Raw genomic sequence first — 18,391 nt, forward strand, 5'->3', positions numbered from 1 at the left:
TTTGAACAGAAATTGAAGCTGCCTCTGCAGAAGCATAACTTTTTTTGCATTTTTGCAAAATGTTGGCTCCTCCTAAAATGGATGTATGTTTGCACGCTATGGCTGAAATGCAACCATGGTCACAGAAATACCATGAAACTTATTTATGGATATAAATCACATTTTATTTTCATGTGGCATTTTCACTGACAAGGAAACATGAATTTTATGTTTTAGGAACAATTCTTCACCTTATGAAGAACTGATAAGGTAATGATGTAATGATGTACTGATGCACATACACCTATATGCAACATTTCTGTCCATCTTCTACTTATTTTATAAGGCATCTAACAAAAAAGAAATAATTAAATGATTTTTCATAGAAAGAGAAGCATTCTTATGTATCCCCCTTCTTTCCAAACTCTTATTATCACCTGCATTTATACATTGAAATGCTTCTGGTAAATAGCAAGAGAATGGGTTTTTTTCTTCTTTAAATTACAAGAGGCCTCAATAGGAACTGCAAAGAGAAGCACTCGGTATTCGATGGCTTAGACAGATGTGTATCTTTATGTGACACACACATAAGATGCCAGCAGACATCAGACATCAATTCACAAGTTTGCAGAAGATCAGGGCTACATCAGATGCAGTGTCCTGATGATCCTTTTGCATCCTGAAACTCCTTTTTAAGCGCTTTTTTTGTTCATTCTGTGCACACAAGCAGGATTTCTCATAGTCTGTACAAACACCAGAGCAATTCTATTTTAAAAGCTGTGTTGTAGGTGTTTAACTAGGAGGAAACAATTTGTAATCGTACGCAGTACTGTAGATGTCTGTAGTTATGTATTTAGAACAGCAGGTAGTGACAAGAGAAGGAATGCCTTCAAACTGAAAGAAAGTTTTAGACTCAGCATTAGGAAAACATTATTTGAGGGTGGTGAGGCATTGGGACACTGCATGCCTGATCCCTGGCGTTCCAGGCCAGGTTGGATGGGGCTTGGAGCACCGTGGTCTAGTGAAGCGTCCTTCCCTATCATGGTGGGGTTGGAATTAGATATCTTGAAGGTCCCTTCCACTGCAAACGATTCTGTAATTTTAAATACAACCTCTATAATGCACGCTATTTAGCATATGTAAGTTGGCCAGCTGTCAGGAGCAGCCGGGCAAACTTTGAGGGAACTAACAGAACATAAATTAGTGTTTTTCATAACAGGATTCTGACGCTGGCATCTGCGCTTCAGGGCAGATGAGACAGCCTTTTAATGAGTACACACAAGCATTTACTCCAAATCAAACTCACATGCAAGGAAAGGGGGGGAAAAAAACTTAAAACAAAATAAAAGCGGCAGAAATTCTCCGGAGGCCGAGCATTCCCCAACAGCCGCGGCCCCACTCACTACCGGGCCCAGCCGCCCGGCGGTTCCGCGGCCCCGCAGCAGCGCCTGCGCGGCCGCCCGCCCGCTCTCGCCGGTCCCCGAAGCTTCGTGAAGATTCCGGAAGGCTCCGGCCGGCTCTTTCCGCCGCCGGAGCTGCCCCGCCCCCGGTGCTGCTGCCCGGCTTACTTCCTTCCTTCCCTCTTCCTTCCGCCGTTTTCCAGCGGGCTCGGCTCTCCCGGGCGGCGGGGCAGGAGGTGCCGCGGCCATGTCGCTGCTCTGCTACAACCGGGGCTGCGGGCAGCGCTTCGACCCCGAGAACAACACGGAGGGTGAGGGCGGCGGAGGGGCCGGGGCGCGGTGCCTCCCTGGCTGCCAGCGCGGGGAGCGAGGGCGGCTCTGGGGCTCTGCGGGGCGGTGTGAGCCCGTCCCGGCCGGGGCCGGGCCCTGCGGCGCTGCGGGGCTCTCACCCGGCCCCGGGTGCGGCTGCCCCGGGGACACGCGTGTGGGGCCGGGCCAGGCCCGGCGCTGCACGGCGCTGTCATGTGTGCCAAAGGCTCTCTAGGCCAACGTAGGCTTCTCTGCTGAGGGCCTCTGTGGGTGTTGCATTCATCGCAGTTACCAGCAGGTTTTTGATTTTTAGTTTGGTTGGCTGGTTGGTTTAGTTTTTGGGTTTTTTTTAGTTCAAGTGTGTGGATTTGTAGCAGGTGATTAAGTGTGCCTGAATTGCATGCGTGTGCCTGTTCTTCCAAGTGCCTTGAGCGCTTGCAGTGCTTCTGTGTTTGCTGAGAATGCTGGTGAAGTGTATTTAAACGTATTTAAACCCCTCTGTCGTTTGGGGTTTCGTAATTCTGCAGAGGAGCAGAAGGGTGAGTTGAGTTTTCAGAAGGCTTGCCCTCACCTGGTTTATAAAGTAACTGTGTTGGTTGAATTTCTAGAGTGCTCTCTTTGTGTTAATTTAATTTTTAGTGAGCCCCAGGGGTAGAAGTGGGCTGACATGTTCTAGCTTGCACATTTTTCGTGGTTTAGAACCGTGGCAATAAAGAATATTTATTTTCTGAGCTACGTGGTTTTGCATAGAGAGGGGCAACATACTGAGTAGGATTTGCTAATGTTAGTAACAGCAGAAGCGGGCGTAGTTGTGCAATGCTTACATTTAGTGATCTCTTCCACCACTATCCTCTACACTCCTTTGCCCTAAAAGGCAAAGCAGATAAGAGTACTTATTGTTTAAAAAAAAAAAAAAAGAAAAGAAATTCTATTAGGATTTTGTGACTTGTGCTCCTTATAAAAGTAACACTTCTTCAGAGTTTGTGATCAAGCTGTAGTAAACTAGGTCAGGTTGGCATGGCCATATGCTAACTCTGTGGTGCTTGGGTTGGGGAAAACAATTTCATGGCATGCAATTTGTTTTAGTAAGTGGCTGGAACATGTAGTGGAATCACTGTGTCCTAGACTAAGCATTTCTGAAAGTAAATGCAGTTATTCACAGATCACTACAGAGAACCAGGTTTTGCATATGGGTGACCCCTACAAATTTCTACTTTGACTTTCAATGAAAGGACTAATAAAGCGCTTTAAGGATGTAGCAGTAAGGTGATAATAGTTTGTGCATGGTAGGATCAGTTTGGCTATGAAATTGACGTCAAAGAAGCTCCAAACAAACAAAAACCTGAAAAAATTATGGTACTTGTGTCTCCAAAAAGTTATCTGAGGGTTAGAGAAAATGGCTTTGAAATACTTTGGTCTTCCTGGTAAAGGAAAGGTATTAACAGCAGCGGAGAGGTAGCTTGTTTTGTTTGTTTGGGGGCTTTTTCAGTGAAAAATGTAGAATAGCAACCAAAAGCTGCAGCAATCTGATGTCATACGAATCAGAACTAGGATATGCTTTTATCTGCTTACATCCTAATTTTCTGTTGGACTCGGTGTGAGCACAGACGGGCTGGTGTTCTACTGTCCTCTAGCAGGCACAGTGGTCAGACTGCTCAGTGGTCAGATCCCGCTGGCTCTGCTGAGGCACTGCAGAGCTCGTTGTCCTGGCATCTTCTCTCTTGGAGCATGCAGGGCCCTCAGGAGGCAGCAGCCAAGTGAGCTGTCATTTGTTCCACCTGGTACCTAATGCAGGGCAGGCTCCAGGAGAGAGGAAAAAGGATTGCATTTGGCCAGATGGACCACCAGACACTTGTCTATGTCTGCCTTGAGCTGGAGCGTAGCCACCCCTGAGTTAGCTGATTTTGTGATGGTTCTGGTGTCTAAAACAGTAGCTGTTACTAACAGCATCTCTCTAGTGAATAATTAGAAATATTCATTTAAGTCTTCTTACTCAGAAATAATCTTTGCTACAAAACAGAGTTTATTTTTACTCTCATGGTACTTATAATGACTTTCGTACTTTTGGAGAAGAATAACCTCTGCTTTTATTTTTATTTGATTTAAGAGTGAAGTCCTGGTCTCTATGCAAACTAACCACTTTTTTCCTTTTTAATTTTCCTGTGAGGTTTACCAGGATTAGCTTTTCATCCTGAAACTGAAGGAATTGATAGAGGTTTATGGATATATTTGTAAGTCTTGCTGGAGGACTAATGTCCCAAAATATGTGCATTTTGAGTTAAGGTGGGAACTGATGTCCCTCAGACTGTATTAGTGCTTTAATCATAGGCACTGAATATAAAATCAAAGGAAATTATACAAAATTAGGTTTCTTTAAAAATCTACATGTTTATAAAAAAGATAAAACCATTTGGGTTGGGTTTTTTGCCTATTAAATATCTGTAGGCCGCTTGCTAATCAAGTTCTTTATCACTTTTTTCTTTTGCTTCCTATTATGTGCATTGTTACTGTTTGTGTCACTTTTAAGTGTTTCTAATTTTGCTTTAAAGGCTAAAAGATCGTGCTTAGTCAAGTCGGTAAAATACTGTCCATGCAGTAAATGTCATTGAGAAGTTATATAATCAGAGCAGTTTTATTGCATGTTAAAGGAATACAAGTAAAAGAGAACAGCTCTGTAATGTTGATAAACATTTGTGAATACAAACACTTTCATTAAGGGAGATTGTACATTATATACATACAAACATTATAAACACAAAAACAGTGTAGTGCTTGTACAGGATCTATTAGTATTAAATAGTATTGATACATCAAAATTGCGTGCATGTGGAAGACTAACCCTTGCGTTCAAATCCTTAGGTGGCTTAGGATACTACAAACATTGAAAAAAAACAAGGTAATTACGGTTCAAATCATTAACTCATGATTTGCATCAAGAGACTTTTTTTAACAGAATGCTTCTTGACAGAAAGCTCTGATCAGGTTCAAAAAGATATATTTGAAGCCAGATATCAGTACCTGTCAGGTAGCCGTATGGTCACCTTCTTAATTCTGCAAAATTACCAGTAAGGCCTGATTACTGATGGAGGCCAGGGATGATCCATAGAGAGTTTCCTTGCTCCACATGGAAGTAGTAGTTTGTCTTAGATGCCTGCTTTCTAGTTTGTGTAGTATAATCCTTAAGAAGAAAGAAGACCTCATTATTTATGTTTAATATATGCCTTGAGATAGCTTTTTTGGAGGAATCTGGATTTTTCTGAGTAATGATGTGCACTTGGGGAAGTGTGTCAGCTCATGGCATACCTTAATTGTGAATGTGGCATTTTTGCTGGGTTTGTAATCATATGAATAAATATTCTTTGTGTGCCTCACTATTAATAATAATCATTGTCTTCTAGGTTCATGCACATACCATCCAGGTGTGCCAGTTTTTCATGATGCTCTCAAAGTAAGTATGCAACTGTCCTTTTAAGTATTATCTCTTCGGTTTTTCATCTTTTTAATTCCAGATCTTTCAGTGTTGAGAAACTGATATTCAGCCTATTGTGAACAACCCCATGAAATTAGAAAAGCACAGTTACTCATTCCTGAAAAAGAAATGTAAAACTCCACTCATATGGTCTAAATGCCATGCAAGTCTAGATGACTGTTTCCGGTTGATTAACTGACTTTAGGTCTCTCAGCAGTTTAATTAGGTCCTCTAAATAGGACTGTGGAGCCATTGAGAGGTTTCATACTCTTTAAATTAATTAACCTGCTTGGAATTCAGAGCAGCTGCTTGTGGTCTAATGTGGTCAGGGCACTAATGTGTATGTGACATTTGTCTGCTGTAAAATACAGTCACATTCATTTAATCAGCCAAATGAGGATGCTGGTTAAATTGGGACTGGTCACCCATGCCTCTTATGCAGCTCTCCAGGATTCTTGGGCTCTATCTTCAGTAAAGAATTAAATATACCTGTGATGGGTCTCCAGTGCTTAGGCTGACTGCACAGCCCATCCTTGGTTTTGTGCTAAACTGTTTTCCCTCTTCAAAGATCTACTGGATGCATACAAAGTGCTTACAGGGAATCATTTCAGACGCAACTGCTGAAACAGTGCTGGAAATCATTCTAATAATTTAATTGTGTGTAGTCAAAAATCTGGTGTCTAAAAATGGAGCCTGGCACTTTATTAATACTGATGTAGCCTAAGTGGCTTTTTTAGAACACTAAACTGCTGTTTAGCTGAGCTTTGAGGGAGTGAGTGGGTTTTTTTCATGGTACTTAGGAACTACTTCTACTGGAAGTGCATCTCATCTCAACAATGTAGTGTCTTTTGGCCTTGTGAAAGCTTCTGCATTTGTGCTGGGCAGTGTGTTTGCTGCGAGCTGTTGCTTATAGTGCAGTACCTGACTCTGAAATCAGCCATCGTGTTTCACTGGCAAATTGGAGCAAGTACTCTTAGATCAAATACTGTATAATTACTTAGACAATGGTAAATTTTTTTGTACAAAATTACAGCTGTACTCAGAGCACAGTACAAAAATCTTCTACATAATTACGAAGAGAGAAATTATTCAGTTAGTTCAAAAACTTGTTTACTCCCTCTTTCTCTTACATACTCACTGTTTACAAACAAGTACCACTTTCCTCCTTATCCTGCCTCTTGCCTCTTAATTAAAAATTTATCATAATTGCAAATGAGCAGTTTTTTTGTGCTATGAGTTCTAGAAAATCTAGGTGGGCAGGATGAACCTTTTGTCTCCTCAATTGTGGAAATAGTTTATATTTTGAGGGTATTTTAGAGCCACCTACCTAAAACCCATTGTGTTGCACCACTTAAGCTTTCAAAGCACTGGTGCATTAGTCAATCTGTTGCCTCCAATAGGCTTCTTTGAGTTCTAAGATATTATTCACAGTGGCAAGGCAATTTGCTCTAAAGTTGAATTTCTGGTTTATATAATAAAAAGTGCTCTTGATTGATGTAGTTGGATAGCTGTGCAATGCACATATCCAGTTCTGTTGGTGGCAAATAACAAATTGAAAGATCTGAGTGGTGCTCAAGAAAAGGAAAAAAAAAGTCCCTCTAATTTTTGGAAGAGGGCCTTGAGCATTGAGCCACAGGTGAGCCTGGTCTCAGGTGTAGTCTTTGTTTGTTTTGCTTACATGTTACTTAATGAGATGAAGTAACATTTCTGTTTTCAGTTGCACAGAGTTGGCACCTACCTTGTCATTGCCTCACATTTACTGAACTTTTTGATTAAGGCAGCACCAGCAAACTAGAGGACTTCTCTGACTTTTAAAAATGCAGATGATACTATTGTCCACAGTAGGGAAGAAAACAATTGCTAATTTTGATATGCCACATCTTTTAAAGAAATATAATAAATCTTTTGCTTTTTTAAAGCTGTTGTCAAGTTCGGTAGTCATGCCTATGTTGTTTCTCTTCCAAAATGTTTGTAGGGTTGGTCATGTTGTAAGAGGAGAACAACAGACTTTTCTGACTTCTTAAGCATTGTGGTATGTACTCATGATTATTTACAATTTCTATACTTGTCAAGTGACAGTGATTAATATTAAATGGTGCATGTGCTTACATGTTTTAAATTAGCCTAATTCTGTTGAAACTGTCTTAATTCTTATATGCTCTATTTTTTTTTTCATATAATGCTGAAGTCAAAGCTCATTTTCAAGCTTTGTTAAAATTATCAAAATATGTTTGGATAGAACTGTTTGCTAATAAAGAAGGATGGTCAGCATCTATGGCCTCTTTGCTTGACTTCAGAAAGTATGTGTTTTTCTTTTAACTTACATTGAAAATGAGAATATTTTCCACTTTAGTGGTAGAGTTTCCTTTGCAGCCAGTGCTAAGAGTGGGCTACAGGAAAAGATGGAGCTGAAGAAATGAGTCAAGAAGACTTGTTGCAGTTTTTGTTAATTTGTAATGCATGTGCACTACACTGCATTTATATATAAATAAAAACATATGCTTTCCACAATAGGGCTGTACAAAGGGTTTCCATAACAGCGAGAAACCTCCTGAGCCTGTTAAACCAGAAGTCAAAACTACCTCTGAGCGAAAGGAGCTAGCTGAACTGAAACCCAGATTTCAAGAACACATAATTCAGGCACCAAAACCATTGGAAACAATTAAGAGACCAAGGTATGGTATATGGAACTTAAGGTTTTCCAAATTTGTAGTCAGTTGGCCAAGTTAAAGCTTGCTTGGTTATTCAGTGTTGTACATTTCATGAAGTCTAGAAATTCTGAAATTAACTTTAGATGACCTTGGTTTTGGTAGAGGTGATGTTGTTACCTTGAGCTTCAAAATACGAGAAAAGAATTCTGGTTATGACAAAGAAGTACTTGATCTTTCAACACAAGAAGCAAAAATTGAAGTCTATAACCTCGTAGCTTAAAATGCCACTAGAAACTGTGTTAAGTGTTTTAAATAGTAATAAAAATAATTTTGGGATGCTTGTGCTTAGATTCCTTAGTATCTCTGATTTTTTTTTTTGTAGAATATTTAGGATTTTCAGTTGAAAGCCAAGACTGCCTTCTAAATTTCTAGTCAGTTTTTTCATAAACAGTACAGATTGGTATTTACAACTGTAGTTTGTTTGTTGAAGGGAGGTTTGAAAGGAAGAGCCTTGTAGGAAGATTAAAAGTTACTACTTTGTCTTCTATAAATTCTTTCTCATGAAGTAAGTTGACACTAATACATGGGTTTTTTTAGCCCAGATGAGCCAATGACAAATTTGCAGCTGAAAGTGTCAGCTTCCTTGAAACAAGCTCTCGATAAACTGAAACTGTCATCAGAAAACGAAGGGAGAAAAGGTAAGGAGACAGGGAGATTAAGTAGGTATGTGATGCTAAGTGTCACAAAAATAAATGAAAGGCTGATCTTGTCATTTCTGAAGAGATGGTTTCCTGTAATTATGTTCTTTTTCTTAATAATCTGAAATACCTTCCAGTCCAGGAAATGATGATTGAAGTTCAAATGTGGGTAACATGGAGAGGAGAAGTTCATTGTCATTAGCATTATTTGAACTGTGTCTTTTCTAAGACCTTGTGGTTAGAATGGATGTAATGGGAACATCCATTTCTGAATATGTGACTGACAGAGTTACCAAGAAATGAACTTTACTCCCTATTATTGCAGAGACAGTATCATATAAAGCCTTCATAAACTGGTGAAATTCCTTGGAAGACTAGTCGGTTCTCCCTTGTCTATTTTTCCTCTTTCTTCTTCCCACATTTTGTTTGGGATTTGGTTCCAGAACTACACTGCTCCTTAAGTAACTTTAAATTTCAACCGACGCTTGTGGCTATTTTATGCTCTTTTGTTCTTGTGCCAAGCTAATTTAGCTCTTCTTTCTCCATGGTATCCAAATTATTTCCTTGTGTGTATTTATAGACAGCAGTTGAAACCTTTTAAAGTCTTAGTTTTACAAAACTGAACTAGGTAAATGATTGTTTGTTTTCCCTGTGATTGTAATGATCCTCTTCATCTTTTTTTATTTACCCCACTTAAAATGTGTAAAGATATAGAGCCTAGAATTTGATACATAGGTAATACGGCTTTTGGAATGTTTCTCTGTACCTCTCTGGCAGATTTTACTGTCAGGCAGAAAATAGAAGCTTGAAGAGGAAGATTTTTCCAATCTCCTCCTCGATTCATAGTCCATAATAAAAGCAAAGTGTTCAGTCAATTATTCAATTCATTTGCTATTTTCTCTAATAATCTGTTTACAGAGGAAGATAGTGATGAAATCAAGATTGGGACAGCATGTAAAAATGCAGGCTGTTCAAAAGTAAGTGGTTCAGTTGTACTCTAAATGCAGCTGCTTAGCTATTAAGTGAGCAGTTTTGGTTTTTTGTGTGCTACAAGTTAATTTGGAAAAGGCACAAAGTCCATTGGGTTTAACAAATGCATATTTGATAACATGCTTTAGTATGAACAAATGTGAGTTGTTCACAGAAAGTCGAAGATCTTTTTTCCTAAACTTGTCATGAACTTCTAATTAGTAAGCTTGTCAAATGCATGGTACTGAGGTGTTTCAACTTAACATAATAAATATAGTGTTGGTGAGAGGTGGCTTACTGATAACACTTGAGTTGCTCTTGATAATGTGTATAGATAAGAAGTATCTACAGATCTTAACAGTTAATGCTTCCTGCAAGAAGAATTAAAAAGTCAGTGTTTTAACACTTCTAGTACCAAAATTAGTCATTATATTATGTAGTCATTTTAAGTGAAAGTTACACTGACAGGCTTGTTTTGTGCAAAATGGGACAGTAAAATTTAAATAGCTATTTTACCTGGCAGAGTTTGCATTATCTACTGAAGCTCTGGTGGGAGAACTTTGGCAGTCTTTGTGTTGGGAAGAACTGATCTGATATTCGGTGGCTAAGTTGTACATTGTTTATTTTACTTTCTGTAGAGAATCCATGTGTTTTATGAATGTCAAATTTTATTTATTTTCAAGTTAAGTTCTTGTTTTCTCTGAATGCTCAGAGTATTTTAAAGACAAAAATCTCTGTGAGGATCTGCAGTAACCTTTTTGAGCACGGATGGTGTCACCACTGATGTGTGCCATTGAATTAATATAAAGTACAGCTTCTTAGCAGTACCAGAGAACCTTCTGTGAAGGAAGGTTGACCACTTACTTTGAAAAGCTAGAACAAGCCATTAAATCTAGAGTATTTACCCAAAAGCTTTGTCATACTTTGGTCATTATTTCTGGTTTTTGTTGTGTTTTATTTTATTCCTTGCTCCAAATCCTGTAGCAGTAATACTCTTTAAATGCTTTGTCCCACCAGACATACGAAGGACCGCACAGCACAGAGGAAGTATGTATATACCATTCTGGTGTACCTATTTTCCATGAAGGGTTAGTATTCAGCTAACTTCCATTTTTGTACCTGTGTTCTGTGGAGGGTTTGTATTCAGTTAGCTTCAGGTTTTTTAACTAGTTTATTGTGTATTCTTGCTTTCTTTGTAAATGTTGTCTTGATTTATTCTCTATTCCCTCTTCTGTCAAAAATGACAATGCTTGTAAAGAGTATATGGAAGTAACAGTAATACTGCATAAAGGAAAGATCTTAAATGTTCACTGTAAATAGTGTCCTAAATATTGTTTGTTAATTACTTTGCAAACTTTCAAGGATGAAGTATTGGAGCTGTTGTAAAAGAAAAACTTCTGACTTCAATACATTTTTAGCTCAAGAGGGCTGCACAAGAGGAGCACACGTATGGACTAAAAAGGATGCAGTAAGTAGCATTAAGATTGCATTCTGTAACTGGCTATTCTGAATTTTGAATACTGAAATATAGTTTGTAGCTTGAGTTATTATTGTAGCTGAGCTATTACAGATCACCACCTTTGACATAATGTGGAGGATACATAATGTACATAGCAGGAGTGTGAAGTAGTCTGTGGTACAGGAGTACTTGATTCTTTAAGAGTATTGTATTTGGTCACATGTGACCAAAAGTTCTTGTTATGTGTTGTCTCTTGCTGAGGCAAAAAGGGTTTGACACTGCAAACATCAGGAATGTTTAACAAAAGAAATTAAAAATAGGTTATAAGAAGTGTAGTTTCGTTACTTCATTCCAGAGCAATTACTTCATAAATCCTTTACTTCTTTTAAATCTTATAATTGCTGCTGGAATATTTATATTTTTGTTCAAGAATTATTTGCAAGTGCAGAAAGTAGGGATTAAAAAAAAGCTGAAGTGGTGAGTCTAAAGCAGGAGAGTGTAGAAAAAGACTAAAGAAATTTATCCACATTTAAAGAAACCATGAGTATATTAGTTGTATGTGTATAGAGATAATGGGCTTCTATCCAGCAAGGGGTTTTTTTACCTTAGCTTTTTATTTTTATTTTTATTTTGAGAGTTTTTTTCACAGTTTACTTACTTTTTCAGCACCAGAGAACAGAGAGTAATCCTTTTTTTGCAGGACCATGAAGCATTCTTGGAGTCATGGCATTCTTTCTCTGTATTCAGTTCCTTTTTATAACCTGCTGTCTAACTGTAGTCTTGGAAAGGAAGTTGATCCACCAAGTAACATTTTCTTGTTGTAGTTTGTTTGAGAGGGAGATACTGAAATTCTTAGTAAAAAGAATTGCAAGTGGAGTCTTGAGTCTCCTGTGAAGATGAAAAATAGTCCTTTATTAGCTATGCTAATTGGCTATTTAAAAAAGTCCTGGGCATTTATGCTGTTAATCTTGTAAAAAATACTCAAATGTAATTCTAAGTCTTTTTTTCTTCCTGTACTTTTTTCCTTATATAGGGTACTAAAGTAGTTCCATGCAGGCATGATTGGCACCAGACTGGAGGAGAAGTGACTGTTTCTGTATATGCTAAAAACTCTGTCCCTGATCTGAGCTATGTAGAAGCTAATAGCACAATGGTGAGCCTCTACCTTAAGTTCAGCAACTTGAATCTAGGAAAATCTGCTTAAGTTTTATTTACAAGGCAGAGATAGCATAAGACTCTTTTTTGAGTAACTGCTTTTTCTTGGCATTTGTGTTTGTTCAAGTATGTATAGATTTTTCTCCCTTCTGTTTGGACATCTGCACTTTAATGTGTGGGGTTTTTTTAAAGCTGCAATAAAGTATGCAAAAAAAATCTTCGATTTGACTTCCATAATTAAAACTCAAGCATGATGGGTTTGCATCACCATATGTATAAATAATTTTAGAGTCATCATTTACTTGTATTTGACTTAATGTAATTTGATACCATTCTTCATTGTATGCTGTTTCACAGCTACTAATATTAAACAGGTGTTAAAATGCCTCTCTGATTTCTTAATCTAAAATGATAAGATACCAGTGATCACTGTTGATTGCAACTGTATCATAATCTGTTAAAATGGATACTCATCTCTATTTCTGAGGGACAGTTTTATCACTGTGGTCATTGTAGGATCCAAGTCCTAAAGTGGTATATTCTGTTTAAACATGCTTGGGGTGTCAGATGTTTTATTAACATGATAAACTTTTTTTTTTTATTTGTTTTTTTTCCTGTTAAGGTAAATATCCATATTGTATTTGAAGGAGAAAAGGAGTTTCATCGTAGTGTGAAGTTATGGGGAGTAAGTATAAAAATATTTTTTCTATTAAAAAGAAATAAACAAAAAATCAAGCAAAAAAAACCCAGAAGGAAACGGAAGCATAAGCCATTAGCTTCTTCTCTTTCAAAGTGGTTTGGTTTTCCTCATTACTCTGTTTTTTGAAAGAATTTCTGTTGCATGACATTGAGTAATTACATTTAAATCTGAATAAAATTACCCTGGAGATCCAGTGTGACATCATAATGGGCACTGCTTTGTACAGAAGGTGGCCTTCCAAGGTCCTTTCTGATCCCAAGACCATAGTAGTGGTATTGCAGAAAACCCTTGGTTATGTGTGTTAGCCAATGTGTGTTAGATACGCACTGGCATACATTTATGCCATAAGCATTCTATAGCTTGGGAATGGGAAACAGTCTTGATTTTTCAAGATACTAGAGGGATCTTCATCTACCTAAACATCTACTGAAATTTAGTGATGAGGTACTCCCTAACTTAAATCCCCAGTGCCTGTTAAATTAAAGCATGAAATACCTTTACTGTTCTAGGTGATCGATGTAAAGAGGAGTTACGTGAACATGACTGCTACAAAGATTGAGCTCACTATGAGAAAAGCAGAACCCCTGCTATGGGCAAGTCTGGAGTTACCAGTCTCCAACACACAACCAAAACAGGAGAGTTCGGATCAATAACGATTCCAAGAGACGAGTTATTTCCCATGATGAAGTGGTGACTTGCTACTGTAATGAAATATTTAACTTTTATATAGATTTCTTTTTTTTAATGCCAGTTCATATGTTCCCTTCTAGAAAGAAATTTGACGCACAGCAAATGGGGGTGTAAACTTGAAAGGGTAACAGTTATTTCTGCTCTTGCTCCCATGGGTATGTTTATGCTAGATGCGATGTCTCCATGGGAATTTAGAGTAAAACAGCTATTGCCCTTTGCTTGCAACCTTCCCTTCCGTACACTGACTATCCCAGTAGATGTGCTGTCTGTTCACAGTGACTGTCTTTGTTTTTCAGCTGTTCTGTTTAGACTGGATGCATTTGGTAGCCTGTGTTAAATTCAACACTTATGAAGCGTACAGTAATGCAGATACAAAAATCTGAGATTGAACTGATTAGCATGTAATTCTACATCTAGAGTAAAAAGGTTACATAAACAGAAGTAGGAAGTTGTACACTTGCAGACTTTTGTGTTCTGAAACGACGATTTCTTTCAATACCTGTTGGCTTATGTAGGAATGAAGTGAATGGTGTTATTCCAAGGATTTCAGTACTTGCTTGACTCCTGCTGTCTTTCATGTATCAAAGCAGATCAGGTTAAATTTTTAAAAAAGGTGGCAAGAAGGGATTTTTTTTTTACATTTGCTATTTCAATAGTTAAATATAAAAGCAAATGGACAGTGAAATGGCTGTATAACTTAGCATTTCAGCTGTGAAGAGTATGCAAACAGCAAACTATTGTAAAATTACCAAAGTGCTGTATATATTTGGCAGCCTTTAGAATGTATAGTCCATCCTGTTTTACAACATTGAAAATCTCAAGACTCTTCTCAAAGTAGATGGATATGTGTAGTAGGAGAAGCACGGACACACTGTAGATGTCTTGGTAAAACAATTTCTATATAGATCTGTATATCTCTTGACTCTGAAGATGGTCATCTATGAACTGCAGTTATATACAGGGCAAATCTTAGGAGAAACAACATGCTTTAAAAGTCTCTGTCTCATATTGTAATTGTACCTTTGACTCAAAATACTTTAAAAGAATACTGTATCTTTTGAGCAGACTGTGATTAGAAATCAAGACCTTAGTTTTGTTTTCAGTTCATCAGTAAAGGTGTGTGGCTGAAAACAGGATAGCTGTAAAAATGCATTTTTTTTTTTTATCCAGGCAGTAACATTACTTTCTATTTCTGGTTGGAATAGTGTCTTAAATTTGGGTTGCAGCTGAAATAAAAATGTTTTCCTATTAAAGTAATAAAAATGCACATCATTATTTATTGTGCCTAATCCTAAATACATAAACAAGAGGGTTTGTGGATTGTTAAAATGCATGGTTGCTCATCTACCAGCCTTGGCAGACCTGGAATAGCGTCAGGAGAAACACAGGGTGTAGTAAAGGCATTCTGAAGTGAAATACAGATTTCTGAGAATCTTGCTGTTTTCCAGTAGGTATTATTTGACTCAGATTTCTGTCTCTAACAGTACTTGAAGTCCTACTTCATGCTTAAAGTAGTAGGAAATACATTACCAAAGAAACCGTCCCTGAACACCAAGAAGGTAGCACTGGTGATACAAATATATATATGTACACATATATAAAATTGTTTTGGTGCTTCTCTACCTTAATTTCAAGATCCTTTGTCTTCAGTTACTTAGTTTGAGCATGGTTGTATGCTCCTTTGGGCCCTTTTAAAAGATTTCAGCTCTAAGTTCTGCTGTATAGATTCTGTTAACGTCTAATAATGCCTTTTTTTCCTCTTTTTTTTTAAATCTGAAAATGTCAGGTACTGCAAAGTGATAGGGTACAAGCTTATAAAATACGTGCCTGCCAGGTGGTCCTCTGAAAATTGAACAGATGTTCCTTGATATGTTCTGAACCAACAAGTGGAGTACATATTAGTGTGACACTGAGAACATCAGTGGATAAAAAATTCTAGATGGCTGTAGCTACTAGCATGCCATCTGTGTTGGTGGGTGCAGAACTCTGAACTTGGACAGCAAAATTAGTAGTGCTTAAATGCCAGGATAAAGTTCTTGTTTAACAAGCAAGTTCAAATGTGTCTATCCATATGGTATATAAATATCCTAAATATGTTAAAAATATGGAAAACATATTTTCTCTTAATTTGCATCCTCATGTGCATTACGTTTATGTAATGTAAAACCTATTTTAAAGAGCTACATGGAAAATGGAATTCTTTGGGAAAACAATTTCTCTTTTTAAGTAATTCGTATTCTGCCTTAGTTAACTAACAAATGGAGAGAAATGTGGATGAATGGGCTGTCTCATATGAATGCTGCAGGCTTTGGGATCCTGTAACTGCTTGTTACACTCTTTAAAACTATCTTCTGCTGGTAGCTTAGTCACCTTGGCCATAAGTGGGAGAAAGCGCCTGTGAACACAGTCCCCAGTTTTGCTTTTGATTTTTTTTTATTCCTCCTGCTCTTCTCCTGTTGTTCATACTTTCAGCACAAAGCTAATGATACTTCAGGTGTTCTATAACAACTCCCCCCATCAGTGGCAATACAACCACTTTTAAAGCTTACCTGTTTAAAAAAGCAAGCAAACAAATTAAAGAACCCATGGAAACCCCACCAGCTTTGGTCAGGCAGGAAGGTATAGATTGTACAATAGCAGCATAGCTTCTGTGGCCTGGGGTGCTTTTCAAAATAAAAGTATAAACCTTCGGATGGCCTTGACTGCCATAAACTGTCTGTTTAACTGCAGCAATTCTTAGCAGTTTTTTATAACCATATGGCTGCATCGATCCTGAAGCTGCAAGAGCTGTATCACTCACTGAATTTGTGTGTTTTGAGCAGTTGCTCACAACAGGCTTCAACACACCAAGGGTTGTTCCTGGTGTTTCATGCAATGACACTTTGATGGAATATTGGCTTGGCTATAACTTTTATTAGCATGGAGAGAAGGTAATGCCAACTGCTGTGTGCTAAACCAATCATGATGGATACTTTCCCAAAAGCAAGATTTGTCAAGTAAGCAAAGTGATGTTTGATCACAGGCATTCACCTGTCTAATAATATGACACTATTGCAAACCAGTATGAGCAGGAGTACTCAGTGTTGAATTCATCCTTTTTTCATGCTCTCAGGTCTTGTGCTGTATTTATCAAAATAAGTTGATACAGTCTAACTATATTTTATAAATAAGTGTTTAAGAGCTGTAGTGTGCTTCAGTATGGGTTGTTTATGTGTTACACATGTAGACAAGCATGTCACATGAGTCAGAGCTGACTGTCCAGGTGCATATAAAACTTCATCTTCATGACCCCTTTATAATACAAAAAATTGCATGGGTATACAACTTTATGACAGAAATCTTAATCTTTGCCCTCATGTATAAGCCCATTTTCCTATCTAACTGATTTCACACCTAACATTACATCTCAGGTAAAGAGTGATAGAAGGATGAGAGGAAACGGCCTCAAGTTCCACCAGGGGAGGTTTTGATTGTTAGGATAAACAGTTTTTATGGAAGGGGTTGTCAGGCATTAGAGCAAGCTGCCCAGGGAAGCAGTGCAGTCACCGTGCCTGGAGGCATTTAAAAAAAACATGGGTGTGGCCCTTAAGGACATGGGTTAATGGTGAACATGGTGGTGGTGCTACCTTGTGGTTGGTGATTTTAGAGGTTTTTCCAATCTTAACCATTCTGTGATCGTGTATCTGTAAGAACATTTCTTGGAGGAATTGGAATTTATGTGAAATGTTAATACACTGCTAAGCACAGGGCTGTTTAGCTACTTTGACTCTTAGGTGCTGATACAACTTGACAAAAAAAAATCTTCCATTGGATGGTATTCTGGATTGTGTACATTATCAAGTCACCATTTCAGTAGTTTAGGAATTAGTTTTACTAGGAATTTTGCCTTGGGAAAAAATATACCTATTCTACATAATGATGCATTTTTGGCTTGCATTCTTTAAACATGGCATGAGTATTGATTAAATACTGTATCTGTTAATGATTGGTCTTTCCCAATTTGCTACTAAATTTTTTTTACTTCTGTTCAGGAAGGAGATCCTTTTTAAAGTAATGAGTTATGTGTCTGGAACACTGTTTAAGGGTGGTAATAATTTTGGCATTACAAGAGTCTTGAATTATAGTTGAAGAGGAGATGACTTTTCGCATGGCTGTTTGATTCTGCACATTCACAAAACTTACATGCAGAAATTAATCTCGTGTCTTCATGCTCTAGCTTTTTTCTAAATGTATCCAATAAAATTCTTATTACATGCTGGTTGCATTTGGGGTTTGTGTTTGACTCCTTTTGTTATGGGTGTGAACTTCCCTGTTAGTTTGCAACATGGTTGTTGAAGTAAAATATAAGTCGACATTTTCCATATGTAAGTCTTATATAGGAGGGAAACTGCATTGCCAAGGGGTTTTTCCCACCTGTTGTTCCTTTCTTTGCTTGTTGCTTTCTAAAGCTACAGCCCAGTCAGGATATGAGTTTTGCAGAAATCTGAGTGTGGTTACTGAGATGGAGGCCTGTCTCATTCACAGAAATGGTTCAGTCCAAGACTTTTGAGCTGTCACAAACTTAACAGAAGTAGAATAATTCCAGATACAATGGCTGTTTCTAAAGTTGCTGCGGGTACTGTTGCTTTAATTTTTTTTTTTCTGCTTTCTTAGAAGAAGAAGATAACTTTCTAAAACCTCTGGCATTCACTCAGTGTAGAAAAGGGTTCACCTCTTGAAGCCTGATACCTTCTATGGTAATAAATACTTGGGTTTTTCCCAAAGTTTGTGTAGATGTTCTGACCAGAGGGTAACCAAGGTATTGTCACAGACATTACAAACTAATCCACAGTAAAATGAGTGTTAAGGAAAAAATGAAGCATCCTTTTGGATAAAATATTTTTGTTACCTGCTAGAAACAAGTATTTGAAGA

General features: G+C 37.8%; 1 protein-coding gene across 1 annotated transcript; it reads left to right on the top strand.

Moving 5' to 3' along the window:
• The first annotated feature begins 1,455 nt into the window (after positions 1–1,455).
• On the top strand, positions 1,456–17,743 carry CHORDC1 (cysteine and histidine rich domain containing 1). Its single transcript, XM_030950908.1, has 11 exons — positions 1,456–1,690; positions 5,087–5,136; positions 7,133–7,189; positions 7,672–7,832; positions 8,406–8,506; positions 9,425–9,483; positions 10,493–10,563; positions 10,838–10,943; positions 11,968–12,087; positions 12,712–12,774; positions 13,299–17,743. Exons 1-11 carry the CDS (start codon positions 1,627–1,629, stop codon positions 13,440–13,442), a joined length of 996 nt encoding a protein of 331 aa, XP_030806768.1. The 5' UTR covers positions 1,456–1,626; the 3' UTR covers positions 13,443–17,743.
• Positions 17,744–18,391: the final 648 nt, after the last annotated feature.

Source organism: Camarhynchus parvulus, chromosome 1 (genome assembly GCF_901933205.1).
Source record: "Camarhynchus parvulus chromosome 1, STF_HiC, whole genome shotgun sequence".
NCBI classification, from domain to species: Eukaryota; Metazoa; Chordata; class Aves; order Passeriformes; family Thraupidae; genus Camarhynchus; species Camarhynchus parvulus.